Genomic DNA, 16,742 nt, shown 5'->3' with positions numbered 1-16,742 from the left:
CATCTTCAATTTCTCCTTCAGCTTGCATAATAGATCCAAGGTATCGAAATCTACAAGTGCTATTTATTTCTTCATCATCAAGTTTAACTTTGTCTCCAATATTCCTCCTATCATTACTAAAATTACATTTCATATATTCTGTATTATCTCTACTTATCCTAAAACCTCTAGATTCCAAAGCTTCTCTCCATAATTCTAACTTAGCGTCTACTCCATCCCTAATTTCGTCAATTAATACAATATCGTCTGCAAACAACAAACACCATGGAACCCCCTTTTGAATATTTTTAGTCAATTGGTTCATCACTAAAGCAAAAGGATAAGGACTCAAAGCAAATCCTTGATGTACACCTGTGGTGATTGGAAATTCTCTAGTTTCTCCATCTATAGTCCTTACACTAGTCATTACTCCATCGTACATATCCTTAATGACATCGGAATACCTACTCCATACACCCTTTTTTTCAAAAACCCACCATAGAACTTCCCTAGGTATCCTATCATATGCTTTCTCAAGGTCAATAAATATCATATGCAAGTCCCTTTTCTTTTCCTTAAACTTTTCCATTAATCTTCCTAAAAGATAAATAGCTTTTGTGGTAGATCTCCTAGGCATAAAACCAAATTGATTTTCTAAGATCTTCGTTTCTAACCTTACCCTTTGTTCAACTACCTTTTCCCATAGTTTCATCGTATGACTCATAAGTTTAATTCCACAATAGTTATTACAATTTTGAATATCTCCTTTATTTTTGTATATAGGTATTAAAGTGTTTTTCCTCCATTCATCGAGCATTTTCTTAGTTTTTACAATTGTATTAAATAAATTAATTAACCATATAATTTCGTTATCACCTAAGCATTTCCAAACTTCAATTGGGATGTTATCTGAGTCTCACAGCTTACCCATTTTTCATCTTTTTTAGTGCAAACTTAACTTTGTTAATTCTAATTTTGCAAATAAATCTTATATTTTTAGTTTTTTCCTCATCTGACAATTCTAAGTTTAAGTCTTCTATTTTATTTTCATTAAACAACTTACTAAAGTAACTTCGTCATCTTTCTTTAATGTCTTCGTCCTTAACCAAAACAATATCATCCTCACTTTTTATACATTTTACATTTCCTAAGTCCTTGCTCTTCCTTTCTCTAACTTTAGCAAGTTTAAATATATCTCTTTCCCCTTCTTTTGTACCTAATCTATCATACAAACTATTAAATGATCTATATTTAGCTTCACTAGAGGTCGTGCCTTGGTGTGATGGCAAGTGCCTCCGCCTCAGTACAGGTGGTCTCGGGTTCAAGACTTGGGAGCGGCCTCTCCAAAAATGGGGGTAAGGCTTGCCGACATCCACATCTCCCAGACCCCACTCAAAGTGGGAGCCTTGTGCACTAGGTACGGCCTTAATATTTAGCTTCACTAACGGCTTTTCTTGCATCCTTATATTTTTAAAGTTATCTCTATTTCTACATTTTTGCCACATTTTATACCAAATTGTTTTTGTCTTTATGATTTTTTGTACATCTTTATCCCACCACTAACTCTCTTTGCTATTCGAGAATCTTCCCCATGATTCACCTAAAATCTCTTTTGCTATCTTTTTAATAGAGTTAGCTAATCTATTCCAAAGAGTATTTGTATCTATCCCATCCTCTATGGTCCAATCCCCATCTTTGATCATTTTATCTTTAAATTTTATTATATTTTCTCTTTTTAGGTTCCACCATCTAATTCTCTTACACTGGTTTATTTTATCCTTTTTCTTCCATTGTTTAATACATGTATCTAACACTAAGACTCTATGTTGTGTGGTTAGGCATTCACCTGGAATAACTTTACAATCCTTACATGATAAACGATCTACCCTCCTAGTTAAAAAAAAAAAGTCTATTTGACTTTTATTTTGTCCACTTTTAAAGGTTATTAAATGTTCTTCTCTTTTCTTAAAGCAAGTATTCATTATACTAAAATCACATGACATAGCAAAGTCTAAGATCATCTCCCCAAACTCATTTTCGTCTCCATATCCATATCCTCTATGTATCCTCTCATAATTTTTATTATCTCTTCCAACGTGTCCATTTAGATCTTCTCCTATAAATTTTTTCTCAGTACCTGGTATGCCTTGTATAATACTATTCATATCTTCCCAAAATTGTCTCTTAAGATTTTCTGCTAAGTCGACTTAAGGAGCATAAGCACTAATGATATTTATTATCTCTTGTCCTAATACCATCTTGATTTTTATAATTTTATCCCCTACCCTAGTTACATCCACAACGCTATCTCTTAAGTTTTTGTCTATAATAATGCCTACTCCATTCTTATATTTTTCTTTTCCAGTGTATCAAAGTTTAAATCCTAATTTATCAATTTCTCTAGCTTTCTCCCCCACCCACTTAGTTTCTTGAAGGCAAATTATATTAATTCTTCTTCTGATCATTGTATCCACAATTTCCATGTTTTTACCCGTAAGTGTCCCTATATTCCAAGTTGCTAATCTAATCCTAGTTTCCTGAACTAACGCCTTTATCAGCCCACGTCCAGAATGATGCAGGAACCCTCACATATTTGACACCATACCTGGGCACCAACACGGCACGTCGCTTCAGGGCGACGACCTAACCCACCCTCGCCCACTTTTTGCTACACCCGGGTGGTTCAAGTGCAACGCGTCGCTCATAGGGGATGCCCCAGCAAAATATTCGATAAGGATTCATATCATAGTGACCTAACAAATTTTACGTTGGCTATTGGGACTGGCTGTGTGTGAAAAAATTAGGACATTAAATGCATCACAGGCGAAGTTATATTTAAATATATAATAATATATTTTTCTTTTTCGAGAAAGATTGGGTTTAAGAAATTGGCTTTAACATTTCAACAAAACAATTTTTTGATAACATGTTTATTCCAAGTATTTCTCTTCTGATGAATTTCCTTTATTTATTTATTTATTTTTATCAACAAAGAGAAACTTTTAGTACCTGGGTATCAAGGGTATGCCAACCCGAGGTACAGCAATTCATCCACTCTAAAGAGTGACAAACATCAAGAATTACATGATGATCACTCACAGTTTGCCCAATGCCAGCTGGAAACATCGGTAATCCACTGCTCATTGCAAATCTGAAGCAGAGTAATTAAATCTCTGAAGCAAAAGATGACGAGAAATGGGATTAAAAGCCTTTTGCTTCTCCTTAATGGTTCTAATGCCTTTCCAAGCCCAATATCCCCTCTCATGGAATTTGCAATAAACCACTGATATCCAATCAAGGACAAAGCCATGTTCCACATATTTCTTGTCCAGGGGCAGAGGAGAAGGATATGGTTGACTGATTCTGCATCAGCCATACAAAGAAAACATCTATATTACTGCTAGCCCCCTTTTTTGTAGATTGTCAAAGGTTAGAATTTTTCCATGTATAGAGTCCCAAATAAAGAAGTCAACCTTTGAAGGGGCTGCTGTCTTCCAAATATGAATCCAAGGGGAGTTGTTGCAATTTATTCTCATCTGAGAGAGCTTCATATAGAAAGAATTGACAGTGAATACGTCATTTTTGTCCAAAGCCCATTTTGGCTCATTGGGGATGTTTAAATTATAGAGATTGCTGTAAAAGTCAAGAAAGTGCATGTAGTTCCCAATCTACCACATTCCTAGTAAAAGGAATATTCCAAAAAATTCCCTGATCAGATGATGGCTAATGAGTGCATCCTTCTCACAAGCCAAACTATAAATGCAAGGAAAGATAGCTCTAAGGCTCCTGTTGTCATGCCAAACATTGTGCCAAAAGTAAATGTTGGCCCCATTCCCCACTTGAAATTTCACAATGGAAAAAATCATCCCATCCTTTCCTGATAAATTTCCTTCATTTTATTTCCTACAGAACATATGCAGCTAGTTCCTACATAGGTATTTTTATTGTAATTTCTACTTAATTCAACCCTCATAATTTTGTTTTATTTTTTTGCATAAATTTTACAGTACGAATACATCATTTGGTCTCCTACAGTTATAAAGGATTGTTTTTGGTTAATTTTTAATTTCATACAGTTTTATTTTATATTTAAATTTTTTAAGTCAAAGAAATTTATTTCAGTACTTTGTTCATGTCTTAGCTACAAGAATGTCTCCCAAAATGTTGAAAAAAGAAAAATAAGCACATGTAAATACTAAATAGATAAAATAGTATTACAAATATATGTAAGATTTTTTATCATATAGATAAAATAGTATTATAAATCTATATAAGTTAGTTTATCATTCATAATCATATGATATTTTAATAAGTTAAAAACTAAAATTTTTATAATACAAATTTTATGCCTTAGCTTCAAATAACAACCGAACCATAAACTCATGAAATTACAAAGTAAGTGCAAGGGAAGTATGAATATGGACATTATAATTTTTTTTATTGATTTTAGTCTTGCCTCCCAAGTCACAAATCCTGGGCCCCACCACTGTTCCTGGTCCAACCCACACATTACAAGCACCCCAACCCATAGCTTGAAACTTGAAAGACATGCAATCAAATAAATAGTACTTTCAATGGATCAATGGCCTGGACAATGTCAGTAAGATAGCAGTTAGTAAAATAGATAGGCATATGATCAGAGCTAGATGACCAATTAAAACTGTAGCTCATACAATGAGAAGAACCATGAAGTATGCTTCAGTGAGAACAAGAGACAATAATTTTAGTAATTAAATAAATCTGAATTATTATTTATTTATCAAGAAACTAACTAGAAAAAAAAAATTATTTCCCAATAAATTAGGACAGGGTAAAAATTTTGGGCTTCTAAGTACAAAGTTAAAATCTCAACAATGACAACTTCATGCAAGTGATAAAAGAAAATTCGAGATCTTTGTCCAAATGAACCCAGCCAACACCCCACCCCTTCTCAAAGGACCCTGACTGACACAAACAAAATGAGGTAATGACCATCAATATTATTATCCATGGAAACCAGCACTTTTAGAGGTCATTTTCATATCAAACAAAACCAATAATTTCCAATATGAGTAGCTCTACCTTGTTTACCCCACGAAAGAAATACGAATTTTATGCTGGATTATTAAATCACAAAAATTTAATCCATCAAGAAATAAGAGAAAACATTTTTTAAAAAATTACTTACTCAAATGGGGGCTCAATCTCAATACTGAGCGTCAGGTGTAAGGAAAAACCACAAGCCCCATTGATGCCAATCTTATCTGCAACTGTACAAGCCTCGTGGGGAAATCCTCTAGGAATATACAAAACATCACCTTCCCTAAGCAAAAACTCTCTGGACCCAGCTGTTGAACATTCAACCTCTAAACCATGTAGGTTATCAAGAGGTTCATACAAGCGAGGTAACTGGACAGCTGGCTGAGAAAAAATTCTCCATTTCTTAGTTCCAAGAAGTTGGCATACAAACACACAATGGTCATCATAGTGACAAGCCAAACCCTGGGAATTAGGAGGTGTCATGTACAAATTGGCGCCTACTGATGGTTGACCAAACAGGGATGCTAAGCCATCTGCAGCTGTGGCAATACTCTTAAAGCGGAATTCCATGCCACGGAGAGCAATTGTGTAGCCTTCATTGTATGCACCTTCGCATTTTAAAATATCATCTGTGTGGAAAACATGAGCCTTGATGCAGCCACAGCTTGAACTCTCTGGAAAGAAATGAACCTCTCTTTTCAAGTGCCTCTCAGTTTTAAGAACCCTTATGTCCTGCTGGTAAGTTATTGGACAACCCAATTTATGTCTCACCTCCTTCAGGAAACCACAGATGTCTAATTCATCTGAAGCGATAGGCGGACAAGAAACCAGGCTCCGAAGGATAGAAGAAACTGAAGAAGAGAAACTTCCCCCCAAGTTCAGGGATTGTAAAACTGAACTGAAAATATCATCATGATCATTAGCCTTTGAAAATCCCCTTCTTAGATAGGGTGATACCTCCCAATGGTTTAACATGAAATTTTCAAAACTAGGCTCACTTGAACCAAATATGCTTCTTTTAACTTGTTCACAAAGGAAATGTGTAGTAAATTGACCCTCATTAATGGAAAGCCTAAATATGCTTTCTGCCAGATCATTTGTTCTGATAGTGCTTAAATAAAAATATGTTCCTTTCTTGTACTTCAAAATCTTCCTACGCAACACTTGCTTATGCACCTTTTCCCAAAGATCCTTCAAATAAACTAAAAAAGCCTCAGACAGTTTCCTCGGGATCTTTTCCAGCTGCATAATACTGCAGGTATTAATGAGAGTGATTCCTGCATCAAGAAGTAATAATGGAAGTTCATCATCCTTGAACCCTATTCCAGGACAGGTATCACTCCCCTTGCCCATAGCATGTAGGAAAACCAATGTGTTTGAAGATTTAGGAACCTGAAGGTAACCAAACCTAATGGTTTTTAAGTCAAATTGTACCAAGTGAAAGCAACATGACTGATTCACTACCAGTAATGCAATGAATCTATATATATATAATAACAATAATAATAATAATAATAACAATTATTAAGTTGAGAAAATAAAATAGAAGAATAGTTCATATATGAGCATCTTTTCAGGAAAATTAGCTCCTGTAAATTCATTTATAAAGAACATATCTGGACTCTAGAATAATTATGAGACTGTGAGCCTCTAATTTAGTGAAACAAATGATACCAATGTCAAGTCTACTCTCTAGATATCTCATTCTTTAATACAAGTTGAATAAAAATAAGTTGTCATTAACTATTACATGCATTCATTTTTGTTTATTTATGTGCACATAGACACGCACACACATGTAAGTATGTAAAATGAACCAAAGACTGCCACCTTTTCCTCACTGCTTGGACAACAAGGTTGACCATTCAGGGGGATGCAAGTGCACAATTTATAGACAATATGTGTAGCACACACTAGATTACTTGTGTACAAATGTACAAATGCATATGTAACACAAGTATATATGCATAGACATATCAGAGTAACTTAAACAGAAGTTTGCCCATTCAGGGTGATGAAAGTGCACAATTTATAGACAATATGTCTAGCACACACTAGATCACTTGTGTACAAATGTACAAAGGCATATATAATTCAAGTATATATGCATACACATATTTGAGTAACTTAAACAGAATACAACCGCCCAAATGTATGTAATGTTGCATTTCATGCCCTCAACTTTTTACAACTTTACTTTAGAAAGTTTCCTTTTGTGTTGGTTAATTTACACACACACAATTTGCATCATATAATCTACTTCAGATGGTAGATACGTTCACAAACAAATAAACTCCACTACGTGATTTTATTTCTACTTTTTATTTTAAAATTCCCCTACTAATAGAGATTTAAGTTGTCAGACTTCTACAGTTCAGAGGAAATATAGTTTCTTTTAAAAAATTTACTCATACAGCAATACTTCCATGAGGTGTGTAACCATACAAATGATGTTTAAATAAGTTCCCATGCATCAAAGCAAATAATAGCTGAATTTATTTCTAGCAAACCCTTTGAATTTGAAGAAATTGCACTAAAAAATCAGTTTAATTCAATATCCTTAGGCACACTCAAGATGGGAAATCAATTCAATCTATATCTATCAGCACTGATGTTTTATTCTCTCAGCAGGTAGGGAAGACGGATGAGCATAGGCTGACTGTGATCCTAACTGTGCTTCTATAAACCATATTGAACAGACCCCTACCACTTTCTAAGTTTGAAAACATGTGGTTGTAACTTGTAAGTGGATGACATCAAAGGGAAGGTACAGCCTAGAAGAATGGTTCATTTTTGGTGGACAGTCCAAGTGGGGTGTTAGTCAAAAAGTTGGAAAATGTCAAAAGAGAACATGAAAAGGTGGAACAAAGAGTCGTTTGGTAAATAGGCCAAGGCCTTGAGCGCATTTGCAGACAGCACAAAGTGGAGAAGAACAGAGAGCTGACAAAAGAGGAGAACTTGTTGCGATCTCAAAAAACAGAGTTTAGTAAGATTGACGAATTGGGGGGATAATTTAGGGGCAAAAATCCGAATAGAGTTCGATAAAGAGGGAGATAAAAACATGGTATTTGTAATTACATCAGCAAAATTAACAATGGGGATGATCCTTGGACAAACAAGATGAAGGTAGAAGTGGGATTGGAACCTTCGAACATAACTTTACTCTAACATGACTGAGTGAAGACTAAGTTTGGAAGATATGTGATGGGGGTGAAAATAAACTTGTGGACACATGGCATAACATCCACTACGAGAAAAAGTTAAAGGGTAACACGTCATCTAAAGGCCTATTAATCCTTGAAACATTCTTATTTTGATGAAAACAACAATTTTTTATAAGCTCATGGCATCCAACCCTATGAGGTCTCTATAGGATGTATAGTGCTAGTTGCAAGGAATAGAGGTAGGCATTCCTATTGCTTAGTTCTTGTCTTTCTTATTTGTCCCCTGCACTTGGTATGCCTTGAGCATCAAAGAGTACCCCAAAGGGCCTTCCAGTCCTAAGGATGGTACTCCAATGACACGAAACACTCACAAAGGACAAGTCTCCATGGAATAGTTCATTGCCTTCTAACAGAGGATTGAGACCATTAGGCAATATCCCCTAGCAATTCAATCAAAAGAGGCAGTGTGCAACATCAAACATGAAAACCCCCAACACCTAGAACTAATTCGAAGTATCCTAACTCACCAAACTATGATGGAATAAGACAGGAGAGGCTGCATTGAAAAGGACGAAGCACTAGCACGAGGCACATCACTCTCTAGCCCTTAAAAGAAAAGTTCAAAAGATAGACAAATAGTTTGAATAGATGATGAAAGAGGTACAAGAGAGAAATTGCAAGAAATCATAAGCTTAATGAAGAGATTGAACCCGCCATTTACCCTTAACATGCCACTTGCCAACAAATTCAAGATGCCGCAACTAGACAAGTACAAAAGCATGTCTAACTCCATTAATCACTCAGACACTTTCAAAGGTCCAAGGGGGTGTTGGTTCCATAATGTGTCCTGCCTTTATCGACATGCTCAAAGGTGCTGCTTGATCATGATATCAAGGCTTGAAGACCACACTTCCATCAGGTCCTTCATGGAGAAAGACTTTGCTAGCCACTTCGTCAACAATTACACATTGAAAAAACATCAAGCCACTTGATAAGTATGGTATAGGGGGAAAGGAAATGCTTAAATATTTTATGTGTCACTCCACTAACACAACCCTAAATATCAAAAGTGTGGGCCATAGGTGGCCTCGGCAGCCTAACCACCAAGCTTCGGCCCAATGAGTTGATGGTGTCTCTGGGTAAGAAAACCCTGGAAAATATGGAAGAGCTAATGATCCAGGTTTAGAAATATATAAATCCCAACAAGATGATGCTAAAAAGAAAGGAAAGCAGGGACCAGCAAATGCCAATAAGCGCTAGAGGATACTAGTGAACACAGTCGTGGTAAGTTGGACATAAAATGTGTGGAAGAATATATTAGAGTGGCAATTGAGATGGTTTGGGAACCTAAATCATAGGTCAAACAGTGCAAGGGTAGGGTAGAGTGGTAGACACAAAACAACAACCACAACAACAAAGCCTTAAGTCACACTAGGTGGGATCAGCTACATGAATCCTCTTCGCCAATTCACCCAATCAAGAGTGCTTTCCTCTATTAGATTATGGGCTGTAAATCCTTCCTCACTACCTCATTTCAAGTTATTTTAGGCCTACTCTTACCCATTTTCATGCCAAAAACAATAACTAACTCACTCTTCCCCGCAAGTGCTCTACTAGATCTACGTTTCAAATGCCCAAACCATCTAAGTCGTCCCTCCCTTATCTTGTTTTCAACTAGTGCTATGCGTAAATTACTACGTATATGTTCATTTCCTACTTTATTTTCTAATGTTAAACCACTCATCCACCTTAACATTCGCATCTCAACAACTTTTATTTTTTGTACATGTTGTTTCTTAGTTGCCCAACATTATGAACCATAAAGCATAGCTAGCCTTATAATCGTCTTATAAAACTTTCCTTTTAATTTTAAGGGTATTCTACGATCACACAACACACCTAACGCACTCCTCCATTTTACCCAACCTGTTTTAATTCTATTTACTACATCATCTTCAATTTCCCCTTCAGCTTGCATAATATATCCAAGATATCTAAATCTATCAGTGCTATTAATCTCTTGACTATCAAATTTAATCTTCTCTCTATTGCTATTCCTTAGATTGCTGAAATTACATAATTTACATTTCATATTTTTTTTCTTATTCCTACTTATCCTAAACCCTTTAGACTCTAAAATGTCTCTCCAAAGTTCTAGCTTAGATTTCACTTCGCTTATACTATCATCAATCAACATGATATCATTTGCAAAAAGCATTCACCAAAGGATCTCATTTTGGATATTCCTAAGTAGTTCATCAATTACTAAAATAAAAAGATAAAGACTCAAAGTAGAACCTTGATGTACACCTACTATGATTGGAAAATCTCTAAAATAACAAGAAATGAGAGAGTAAGGATTTAATTGCCCTCAAATTTTCAAAGGATATTGTCCAAGATTGTCTAAATTGGCAAATAGGTGACTGTTGGCCCTACCTAGTGCGACTCACGGCTTGGTTGTGGTTGTTGTCGTTGTTGTTGTTGTTGTAGAAATGAAGTGATACCAAATGTCAAGTCAAGAATTCCAAATCCATATATAAATATCAGCATTGTACACAACTGAATACTACTCATGGCTATATCTTGATGAAAATCAAAGAAAAAATTATGCCAAGTGGTTGGGACCACTAATGGCCCCCCTCTAACACAATGAACCAACCCAAGTACTGCCTGCCATTTTTACCAAGACCAAGAAGGCAATACCACAAGTGCGTCCATTTGAGGAATAAGATATGGGCACTAATCTAATAGAGGCACCTCACCAAGTTCTCTAAGGAGATGAAGTATTCTCACCAAGGAAATAAAGAGGAACCCATTGCAGGAGAGCACAACTATCTTCAAAGGACAACCTAGTGGGAAGATAGTAACACATAGCCATAGCTAGTCTAACAACCAAGAAGAAAAGGTAATGCATCACATGTTTTTAAAATGAGAGAGGTTGTGTAATAAATTTTAATCGATGCATCCTATCATATTTATGAACTCCATTCCTGCTCCAGCCAAGCATTTTATAACCTGATGTGCCATTTCACATCCATTTGATACTAACTAAATTGAGTTGGTCTGCTCGCCCACGAATCAATATCCAATAAAGTCAATTAAATTCTTGTTTTTACTTTTATCAATGATCTAGTCGGTTCAAGGGAGCAAATAGACCTCAAATACCGAGCACCTCATTTAATCAAACAAAAAAGGATGCTCGGTTATAAGAGTTTATCAGCTTCAAGAGCCAAGCTACTCATGCCAAAATTTTCATGGAGTTTTATCATGAGCAGCTGAGTCTTTGCATGGGTCGCCATGTTCTAAGGTGGACAACATGATGTCTTGCCAAATTAAATGGGACCATGATCCAGGACAGCATCATGCATCATGGTATTACAGCCAACACGCAATTTGGTAGAGAGAGAGGACAGGAGAGTGGAAGAAGAAGAAGAAGAAGAAAGAAGAAAGAGATGGATGGACATTAGGGGGGGGATCACATATTCACTTCAATTCAAATTCATCAAAATTCACCTACCACATGGCTTTTGCACTCTAACTATAATAAAACTATGATACAAAAAATTACACATATACCCCTAAAGATGCATGAAATTACAAACACACCCTTAAAATATACAAATATTACAAAAAAGCCCCCAACTATCCATAATCCTATAATAATTAAACTCACACACAATAAACTATTTATTAAACCCATCAGTCCCTTGACTCAATCTTTTGAATTAGTGTCCAACAAAGATCTACCGGTCCAATCTCCCCCAATTGGAAATGTTGGAGGATCATAAATAAGAAGCAATGAAGTTGGACTCCTCAAAAGCAGGTGCTCAAGTGATGCAAGGAACCTTGTTTATAATGCAGCAAAATCTGATTCTGGTTGTAGTGATGGAGACCTTGAAATGTGTACCAAACTTAATCAACCTTTCCATCAAAATAACTTCACAAAATTGCTGATTTTCTTTTTCTTGTAGGATAAATTCAAAATACAGAGGCTGAAAGCAATATTTTAGGGTTTTGGAAGTTGAAGAACAGGGGAAAAAGTTCGCACACACCTGTTGACAGTGCATGAGGTGCATGAGTCACGGGCAGCAACTTTCCAGCGATGAGATTTGGCAAGGGTAGATCAGTGGGTAGAAAGTTCAGTTGTAGTGTTGGTGTGATTAAAAAAACACAGGAAGTTAAGCATTTTGGAAGGCCAAAGGCTGGGTGATCTTCTGCTGGAGTGTGGAATTGGGTCAAGGGATTGTTGGGTTTAGTTAATAGTTTATTGTGTGTTTAATTTAATTAGTATAGGATTATGTGTATTTGGATCCTTGCTTGTAATATTTGCGTATTTTAAAGGTTTTTGGTATACGTGTAATTTCTGGCATTATAGGCTTCTTATATATAGTGCGTGAAAGCCATGTAGCAGGCAGTTTTTGATGAATTTGAAATCAAGTGAACGTGCGGTTCCCCTCCCCTCCCTCCGCTGGTATCTCCTTCATCCATCTTCCTTCTTCTTCCACTCTCCTCTCCTCTATCTCTCCCATATGATGTGTTGGCTGTACTCCAATGATGCTGTCCTGCATCATTTGGTATCATAGCCCACCACAATCTCTATTCTTCCATTTTCAGTCCCCCATTTTCCTTTCAATCATTCTTCTCCTTCCTTTCATCCTCTTCCCTTCTTCATTGTTCTGTATTCCATTCTCTTCTGCCTCTCTCTATTCTTCATTCTCTTGCTGTTCCCTGTTCTGTTCCTGCATTCTCCCTGCAACATCTATTCTCCTCTCCTTCATTTCTGCTTCTCTCTTCTCTCTGCTTCTCTTCTCTCAGTTCTCTCTCTGTTCTAAAGTTCTGTTTCTGTCCTACATCTGGATGGCTTCATAAAAACCCAGGTGGTTCAGTCTAGCAAAACTACTCATTCCATCAAATCTTCATTTGTTTGTTGTTTTTTCGTTTTGTGTTTTTTGGTAGAAACATCCACTGATTCAAACTACAAGAAATTTGGCCATAATCTAGGACCCAAATTAATGAGCATCCATCTGCTTTAGTTGGGACATTTTACAAGAAGGGAAATGTAGGTCCATTAAAAGCATGCAGGTTGAAGGCTAAGCCGTCAACCATAGTGAGCACATACAAAATCATGTTTCTCAAGGATTTCTTGTGAGAGCAGCCAAGTAGTCACGACTACTTAACTTTCATTGTAAAATGTTTCATTGTCAAATGTGCTGTCTCGAAGAACAGGTCAGCTTCAATGACCAAACAGGTCCGTACATTTTTATTTTTTTTTTAATTTCTAGAAACAGCTTCCACATGATTGCATGAACAGCTTGAGTGCATGGGCCACATTAGCAACCACAATATGCATCTGGCCATTTCCTAGTTAACCATACACCAGTCCCACCTCTTCATCACAGTCAAAGGACGGAGGTCATTTCATCATCCAAAACCAAGCTACCCCCATATAACTCTCTCTTTGCACCCTAGTTTTGCCAAGGTGGTCTAGTCCTCAGCACCTTAGTTGCCTAAGTCCCTTCAACTTTTTACTTCATCTCAATTTTATTATTTTTAATACACGACCATTTGGGCAAATAGTCAAGGTGGCTAGGTCTCCTTGAATTTCATTTTATTTGGTTATTCTCAATAGTCAATCATTTGGGCACCTCAATTAACCAAGGTGACATGGTCTTTCCTAAATTCTTATGTCTATTATTTTTTGTTCATTGATTCATATATTTTGGGTTCAAGACCATCGGAGAACCTAGGTTAGTCAAGGTGACTTGGTCTTCTTCGGGTTGTGTGTGCCCACACACACACAGATATATATACGTATATGTACATGTATATATGTATGTATGTATGTATGTATGTATGTATGTATTTATAAGGACTAATGTATGTATGCATGTATGTATTTATAGGGACTAAGGAGCTTAGGTTACCTCAATTAGCTTTGGTGCCCAAGAAGACTATGTCACTCTTAACAAACCAAGATTCTTCAATGGTCTTGTCCAAGAATATATGAATCAATGCCCAAAATATAATCAATATAAGAATTGAGGAAAGACCAAGTCACCTTAGTTAATAGCGCCAAGAGATTAACCAAAATAAAATGAATTCCAGAATACCTACAACCAAGGGGCCCAAGACTGGGCCACCTTGGCAACTTCAATTGCTCAAAAGACAACAATTGGAAAAACGTGATTCAATATGTGCTCGAGTGGGTGATGGCTTGGCCCCAAACTTGTATTGCTTTCAACAAGCCCACATTTCCCTTATTGTTAAATGTCTTAAGGGAGATAGATGGACATTAAACAAACACCTCCATTTTTGGGCATAAATGAATGCCCACCAACTCAAGTCCCAAATTTATGGCTAGGTTTCCTTGTAGTTTGAATTTGTGGATGTTTCCACCCAAAATAAAAAAGGAAAACGATAAAAGAAAATGGCCTACAACTATGAGAACTAGGAAGTCCTTATTTATATAATATATAGTTACACAAGAAGGTTTTCAACCATTAATATAGTTTCCTAAACCTCACCTTCTCCACCCTCCCTGAAGCCTTTTATCATATTCTTACCTCTACCATCGCTATCAACCTACTAAAAGCTTCCATACAATTATGAATGAGGGGAAATGGGATACACTAATGGAAGGCCCTTCAAACTAAATAAGAAACCAGAAAGATTCCTCTTAATAAAAAAATAAAATTTTGCCAAAGGAAATGCAAGTTTCAATCCATTATTCCAAAATAGCAACAAAACAAGCTCATACAACCATATAATGACACTGCGCCCCCCCCCCCCAACTCAATGTACACTCCCCACTCCTGTGATGCACTCCCTCGCCCTCGCATGAAACTTCCCACTTACAACAGAGCTTCAAGCACATAACCCATCTGAATAAGAGCCACAACTCAACAACGTAGGTATGACAACAATTTATAATGAAGATATTGCAATGTAACCTATGAATACAAAATTATGTGTCAAATGTGCAAAATTGCACAACTAACATATTAAAATCAAGGGCAAAAGACACTGTCACACTGACCTCTCCTAAGACTCTAACCTCCCCTAAGGTTTTAAAGAAGTCGGGACTCTCCTAATGTTTCAAAAATTCTACAAAACTCTCTTGAGATTTGTCAAAAAGACACTAACCTTCACTTATGTTTGCAAAAAAGACAAAAATTTTGAGGGGTGTAATTGTCCCAAAATATTAAATGTCAGAGAAGTATACAGAAATTTTGAAACCTCAGAGGAGGTCCATGAGGTTTTAAAAATCTCGTTAGTATCTTTCTACCAGGATTAGTGTCCTTTACTTTAAAATCAATAAGGAAGAAAAGGGGAAAAACTGACTGAAGACCATAAATAGCTTAATATACTCACATAAGATTCTCGACAGCTGAAAATTCCAGCAATGCTTGCCGTCCAATCGATGTTGCGGACAAATCAAGAACAGCACTACACGCAGCCCTCAAAATCCTTCTGTTCGAGCTTGCTAAAGCTGAAACTAAGCCCCTTATAATTTCACCATCGGAAGCAATCTGTTCATTCATCTCAAATGATAAAAGCGAGGCCGCCCCAATAATCTTGGCAGTGCACGTCACAAGTTCAGACCATCTACGAAGAAAATTGAAGAAATCAACATAACCAGGACCGTCAGTCGGACAAAAGAGGAAGCACCATGAGGAAAATGATTACGCACAGAGCGTGTTTGAGTGAGTTACCTGGATTTGAGAAGGATAGGGAGCAAAGACAGAATAGGAATCGAGATCGATTGTGGGGGATCCGCATTGGAGAGCAGAGAGAGATGCAGCCGATTGAGGCATTTCTGAATTAGGAAAAGAGATTGTTTCTGCAAGTTACAAAGGGCTGCCAGCAACACGCCAAAGACGATGGCGAGGTTATAGTCGCCCCCTTGAAGGAGGCATGTATCTGTATAATACCCCAACTCCCTCTTTCTCTTGCTGCATCTCGTCTTCCGCTTCTCCATTCTCTCTCGGTCTCCTGTTCTTCGGTTGGTTACTGAGCGGCCATTTACACCGATTCGTTTTTCAGTACTTCCGTTGTCTATCAAAATGAAAGAATTCAGTATGTCTAATTCTAACAAAGATTTAATCAATTTTTAATTAGGAAATAGTTAAAGTTTTACTTAGAAAATATAAAATGGCAAACAAATATATTAAGAAATATTTAAAATATTAAGTAAAAATACTAATCAAACATTCTTGATTATATTTTTCAACAATACAATATTTAAAATATCCATTAAAAGTTTTGATATTTATGGTAATTAACATTTTAATTGATATTTGTAATTTATTAAATAAAAATATCCTTATTTTATGAAATTTAATATAATAGTCAATATTTAGATTCAACATAATCCTCAATATTTCGGTTAATCAATTTATTAAGTATTTGAAATTTATAATTATTGAAAATTTAGGAAATAAATTCACTCAAGTGCATATTCTTAGTACATTTTCGTGTTAAAAAATATAATTGTTCTTAATATATTTATAATGCACATGTTAGAGATATAATGGTCATATTTTCAAAATACCTACCATTCTACCAAGATTTCTATGTTGA

General features: G+C 36.1%; 1 protein-coding gene across 2 annotated transcripts in view; it reads right to left on the bottom strand.

Annotated features, from left to right (window-relative positions):
• Positions 1-16,221, bottom strand: part of LOC131166939 (uncharacterized) — a 28,002-nt gene extending 11,781 nt beyond the window's left edge. Inside the window, exons 1-3 of one of the 2 annotated variants that reach the window (XM_058125589.1) lie at positions 15,875-16,221; positions 15,534-15,767; positions 5,147-6,406 (exon numbers count right to left, since the gene is read on the bottom strand). In XM_058125589.1, coding sequence (XP_057981572.1) covers positions 5,147-6,406; positions 15,534-15,767; positions 15,875-16,140 — 1,760 coding nt within the window. In that variant the 5' untranslated portion in view covers positions 16,141-16,221. The remainder of the gene's footprint in view (positions 1-5,146; positions 6,407-15,533; positions 15,768-15,874) is intronic. The other variant, XM_058125590.1, reaches the window with a different exon arrangement.
• Between the last annotated feature and the right edge of the window lie 521 nt (positions 16,222-16,742).

The sequence above is a fragment of the Malania oleifera genome, chromosome 10, assembly GCF_029873635.1.
Source record: "Malania oleifera isolate guangnan ecotype guangnan chromosome 10, ASM2987363v1, whole genome shotgun sequence".
In the NCBI taxonomy this organism is placed as follows: domain Eukaryota; kingdom Viridiplantae; phylum Streptophyta; class Magnoliopsida; order Santalales; family Ximeniaceae; genus Malania; species Malania oleifera.
The sequence above is the reverse complement of the archived record's forward strand: the minus strand, read 5'-3'. Positions and strand labels throughout refer to the sequence as shown.